The sequence below is a fragment of the Hipposideros armiger genome, unplaced genomic scaffold, assembly GCF_001890085.2.
Source record: "Hipposideros armiger isolate ML-2016 unplaced genomic scaffold, ASM189008v1 scaffold_23, whole genome shotgun sequence".
NCBI classification, from domain to species: Eukaryota; Metazoa; Chordata; class Mammalia; order Chiroptera; family Hipposideridae; genus Hipposideros; species Hipposideros armiger.
Genome location: NW_017731373.1, coordinates 1,527,736 through 1,532,768, shown reverse-complemented (window position 1 = coordinate 1,532,768; position 5,033 = coordinate 1,527,736). Strand labels below are relative to the sequence as shown.

At 31.4% G+C, this 5,033-nt stretch overlaps 1 protein-coding gene across 1 annotated transcript in view; it reads left to right on the top strand.

Moving 5' to 3' along the window:
- The window catches only part of PGAP1 (post-GPI attachment to proteins inositol deacylase 1), a 93,915-nt gene that overhangs the window by 72,711 nt on the left and 16,171 nt on the right, over positions 1-5,033 (top strand). Inside the window, exons 19-20 of the mRNA XM_019635604.1 lie at positions 1,849-1,957; positions 3,505-3,543. Of these exons, the coding sequence (XP_019491149.1) occupies positions 1,849-1,957; positions 3,505-3,543 (148 nt within the window). The remainder of the gene's footprint in view (positions 1-1,848; positions 1,958-3,504; positions 3,544-5,033) is intronic.

Here is a 5,033-nt window from a genome sequence, read left to right as displayed (position 1 = left end):
TGTGGCGTCCCAAACCAGTTCTTAACCATCGTGTCACTCGGCCGGCCCATGGATACTTTTTTAAATATCAAAGAATTTATGGTAATTAAGTTATCAAATTATTGAAAAGATATAAGATGTTCTTCATGTTTGCTTACAAATTTAGCTTGAGAACAGTAGGAGAATGAATTGAGGTTGTATAATATATCTTATTTGCCTTTTAAAAAGAGTACATATTTTCAGCATTGCTGATCCTTTCAGAGAAGGCTGGGAAGAGGAATAAAGAGGAACCACTTGGGAGAATCTTTAGTATTTGATTAGAAAATTTTTCATAAAATTATTTTTTTTTCATAAAAAGGAAAGGAAAATATATTTATATATTCTTTAGTCTACTTTTATGAAAAAGAGGGCAAAAAACAAACGGAAAGTTACTTTCTCAAGAGAATTACATAAGCCCTAATAAATCATTTCTATGTAAGAATGAAGTAAAATGTTGCAAAATCTTTCAATTTTAAGAGAAACTGGAAATCTGGATTTGTAGATAAACTTTCATTTTTCAATGTTGGCATCTAATTCAAAATGTAAAGAGATACTGTGCCAAATACAAAACTAAATGAAGCATGTCTGCGGTTTGAATTTGACCCGTGAAGCCCACTTCATGATTGTTGATTCTATGGCCCAGCAGAACCCTTAACACTTGTGACAATGACACTCAGTCATTATAAAGAAATTTTATGTTCAGAATAATCTGTGGAGAACCTCTTATAAGATTTCTAAAGACAATGAAGGCATTAAAGGTTAATAAATAACAGCTAATATTTTCTGATCGCCTACCTGTGCCAGTTACTGTTCCAAATGTTTTGCGCAAAATGAATACATTTTAGCCTCAGACTCCCTATGAAGTGCTATTTATATTCATTTTACTGACACAGACATAGAAAGAAGGAGGGGTAAGTAATTTACCCAAGAACACAGAGCTAGTGAGAGGCAAGACTGGAATCTAAACCAGTAGTCTGGCTCTGAGCCTGCTATGCTGCTTGACTTTACTTTCATACTCTTAATAACTAACATATGCTGTATATTTCTTAGCATGTCATTAGCATCAATGAGTATCATTTAGTAATAGATAGAAAAATGACCTTTTCTAATTTTACTCAACTCTCCTCTCCACTCAAAGCTATAAATCATGACTATAGGCTATAATTTTTTTGAGACTTTCTTATCTCTTTTTTTTATTTTTTCGAAGATGTTTTTTATTGGGCAATTGGGGGATGGGGAACAGACAAGTTGCTGTCGTTTTGTTCTTCAGTCTAGTTGTGGAGGACGTTGCTTCACTGGCCCAAGTTGGCACCATCATTNAAAACAAAAAAAAAACTCCTTGCGTGGTATAACGTTCAGTTCAGATGAGGCTATAAATCAGCACCTTGTTCAGTTTTTTGCCAATAAAGACAGGTCCTTCTATGAACAAGGAATTATAAAGCTCACTGAAAGATGGCAAAAGGTTATTGAATAAAACGGGCAATATATCATTGATTAATCTTTGTTCTTTACCTAAATAAATGACCTTTGGAAAACGTAGACAAAATACATCATGACTTTTCCAACAACCCAATAGTATTCTTATTTAAATGATGTAGAATTTAAACCTGAATTGCGAGAAACATGAACTCTTTCAACCTTCTCCCCAACTTTTGTGTGCTAGAGGGAGCATTCGGACAATTGTGATAGGACTCAGAATGCTCATCCATAATGTGTTTGGCATCTAGCTTCCCCTACATTATTGCATTGAGTTGTGCTGAGGATTGACTTAGCCATGGTTATTTAGCAGCATTTTGTATTTGAGAATTGATATTTACATTATTTTTTCAGGGTTCCATCTTCTACCGAAATTTCTCTGAAACTTCATGTTGCTCAACCAGAAAATGACAGCCATGTAGCATTATTAAAAATGTACACATCATCAGACTGTCAATATGAGGTAAGCTGTATGTTCGCTTAATTTTTAAGATTTTAACTATAGAATAAACTGGAAATATATTTTTATATTAGCCTCAGGTATATGATGATGTGGAAGGCAGTAAATATTAGAAATAGACATTTATATAAAAAAGAAATAGGCATTTATATTACTTTATTCTCCATTTTGCCTACTACCACCACCTCAGTATTTTCTTACATGGGCCACTGAAAGTATATATCTTAGTAAGTAATACAAAATGAAATAAAAATTGAGACGGTAGATTAATCTTTTCAATTTGGAATCTCAAAGTCCAGAATCCTTTATAAATTGAAGAACATCATGAAACCAACTTATGTGGCTTAAATTTAGTAGTCAATATGATGTATATTGGTTTCCAGATCTACTGTTATGCTTAAGGGTCTTCTTACCTTTTTACTTTACATGCCTGGTTCTAAGGATTCCAGATTTAAGTCGTTGAAGTATACATTTGTGGTAACATCACAGGTTTCTGGTTTATGTGAAATATACTATTTCTACTCAGCCACTTTAAACCAAACTTAAATATTTGGATTCTTTATTAGAGCTAACTTTCTTATGGTAAACTAGGACTGGTAGGTCAAATGAGTAGACTATGCTCCTACAATCAATTTTTAATTGGACCAATAGCATGAGCTATTTTAGATTTTACGGAATTTATTAATGCTTTGATATTAATGCTTTTAATGTTTTCTGTTTCTAACATTGAAAGATTTTGCAGGGCTGTAATGGTTTTTAACTTGTACCTTCATATTTCTAATATTACAGAGATAATAAGAATTGTGTTAATAATTTGGCTCCAAATACTGCATGTTCTCAAAATGTTCATGTTTTTACAAATACTTTATATTTTTAAAAAGTCTGTTTTTTTGACAAAATACAGTCATTTTATAACCTTCCTATGAAAGATTTATTCCCTTTTCCTAGACTTCCTAATATCAAAGAAGGTGTATTTATGCTAGACATAATTAGTGATGAATTTGTTTTCAAAATATTGTTTTGGCTTAAATTTTACTAAATGTACTATTTGTTTTGGTCATATAACATGTGTAAAGTATTTTTGTAAAATTTACTCAGAAATTTAACTCTGTTTAAATGCTGTACAATTATAGATTTGACACTTTAAAATACTAGTTATATAATAGGCTGATTACTTTGTACTTAATTTTTCAACAAACATGTATAGCGTCTGGGCTCAATCATTCAATAAATTCTTTAGCTTCCATGATCTGGTAATGATATTCGGATTAATTGAATATTTTAGTTAAGGGTTACCATATATTCTGTTGTATTCACCCACTTGTCAAAGACTTAGAATATGGGAAAATATACTAAACAGTATAATTACACTTGATACAAATTAATTGGTGGTTCAGAGGATTCTTTTGAGCTCTTGAGTGCCTTTAGGTTTGTTATTAAAAAAAATAATGATTATGTTTAAAGATGTGCAGAAGTGCTCAATTTAATAAAAAATAAACTAGAGGAGTTTAGGAAAAATAACCTTATTTTGAATGATTGTTTTAAACTAGGTGACAGTTAAGACTTCCTTTTCACAAATACTTGGACAGGTAAGAGATGCTCCTGTTTGATTATTTATTGCCTTGTGAATAGATACTGTAAGGCAGGGATTGCAAACTTTTTCTGTGAAGGGCCAGATTATAAATATTTTAACAGACCACATATGGTCTCTTGCTGCTGCTCATACTACTACAGCTGCTGCTTTCTTCTTTCTCTTTTTTCCTTCTTTCTTCCACTTTAATAAATCTAAAAACCATTCTTGGCACAGAGACCATAGTTGGCCAACTTGGGCTTTAAGGGGATGCCTTCATGTTTGATACTTCCTAGAGATGAGAGCTGGTTCCTGATTCTCAAGCAAGTTAATAGCTTTTGGCTAACTGAATGTCATATTAAGATTTCATGTTGCTCATACTATACTTATAATTCATAGGCCAATAAGTCTGTAGGCTCTATCATATACATGAACATTTTCAAAGAACTTTTTATTTTGTGCATGCTCAGTTTGTAAAAGGTAAAAGTGAATTTTATTAAAAATAAACATGTTGAAATAGTTTAAATTCATTTGGAGAGTATCTTTCTATAATTTGTGTTACAAAAATAATTTATGAAGTAGTAGAATTGCTATATTATTAAACATTGTTATAATTTGCAGAATTGTACAACCAGGACATAAATAGATAATATCGATTGGTCAGAGAAATTATATAGGTTTAAAATTTATTAATTTTTTATTGTGCATTTTTTATTACTTACACTTTATTTTTTGTGTTTTGTAGTCCTGGTATAGCAGTATATTTTTAATTTAAGTCGTTTAATTCTGCAATTATAATAAAACTCACAAATCAAAATTAAATTAAAAACTTTCTAAATGTGCATTATCTCATTTGAGCCTCACAACAACCTGATGAGAACTGGTATGTGATTATTATTAAATTTGTGAACATTAGAAAACTGTAAGTTAATGTATAAAAATTTTGTGCTACATTATAAAGAGAAGATTAAATGTTAATACAAGTTGGAAAATAGCATCATGGAGAGTTATAAGTAAAGTGTTAAAGGATCAATTATTCAAAAAATTATCCCTTGGAATATAGGGGAAGAATTCATGCTATCGTATTTTTAGTATGTCCAAAAGACATGTAACTGTACACAGTGGTATTAGCTGAGGATATAACATACTTTCGTATATCATCCTGGTGTCTCATAATTCAGATTAGTGACACGAAAAAATCTAGTTAGGTCAATCCTCTATAGTCAAGTATAACTATATGTGCATCAAAAAATGACAGATTAATATTCTTGTTTAGACATTTTTCTAAAAAATAAGGATATGTGGGTGTTACAGGATCAGAGATGGGTGCTTTTCTTTTACTTTTATTTTTTATTTTTTATTTTTTATTGGGGAATTGGGGGGATGGGAACAGCACTGGGGAATTGGGGGAAGGGGAACAGACAAGTTGCTATCCTTTTTGTTCTTCAGTCTAGTTGTGGAGGACGTTGCTTCACTGGCCCAAGTTGGCACCATCATTGCGCTCTTCCC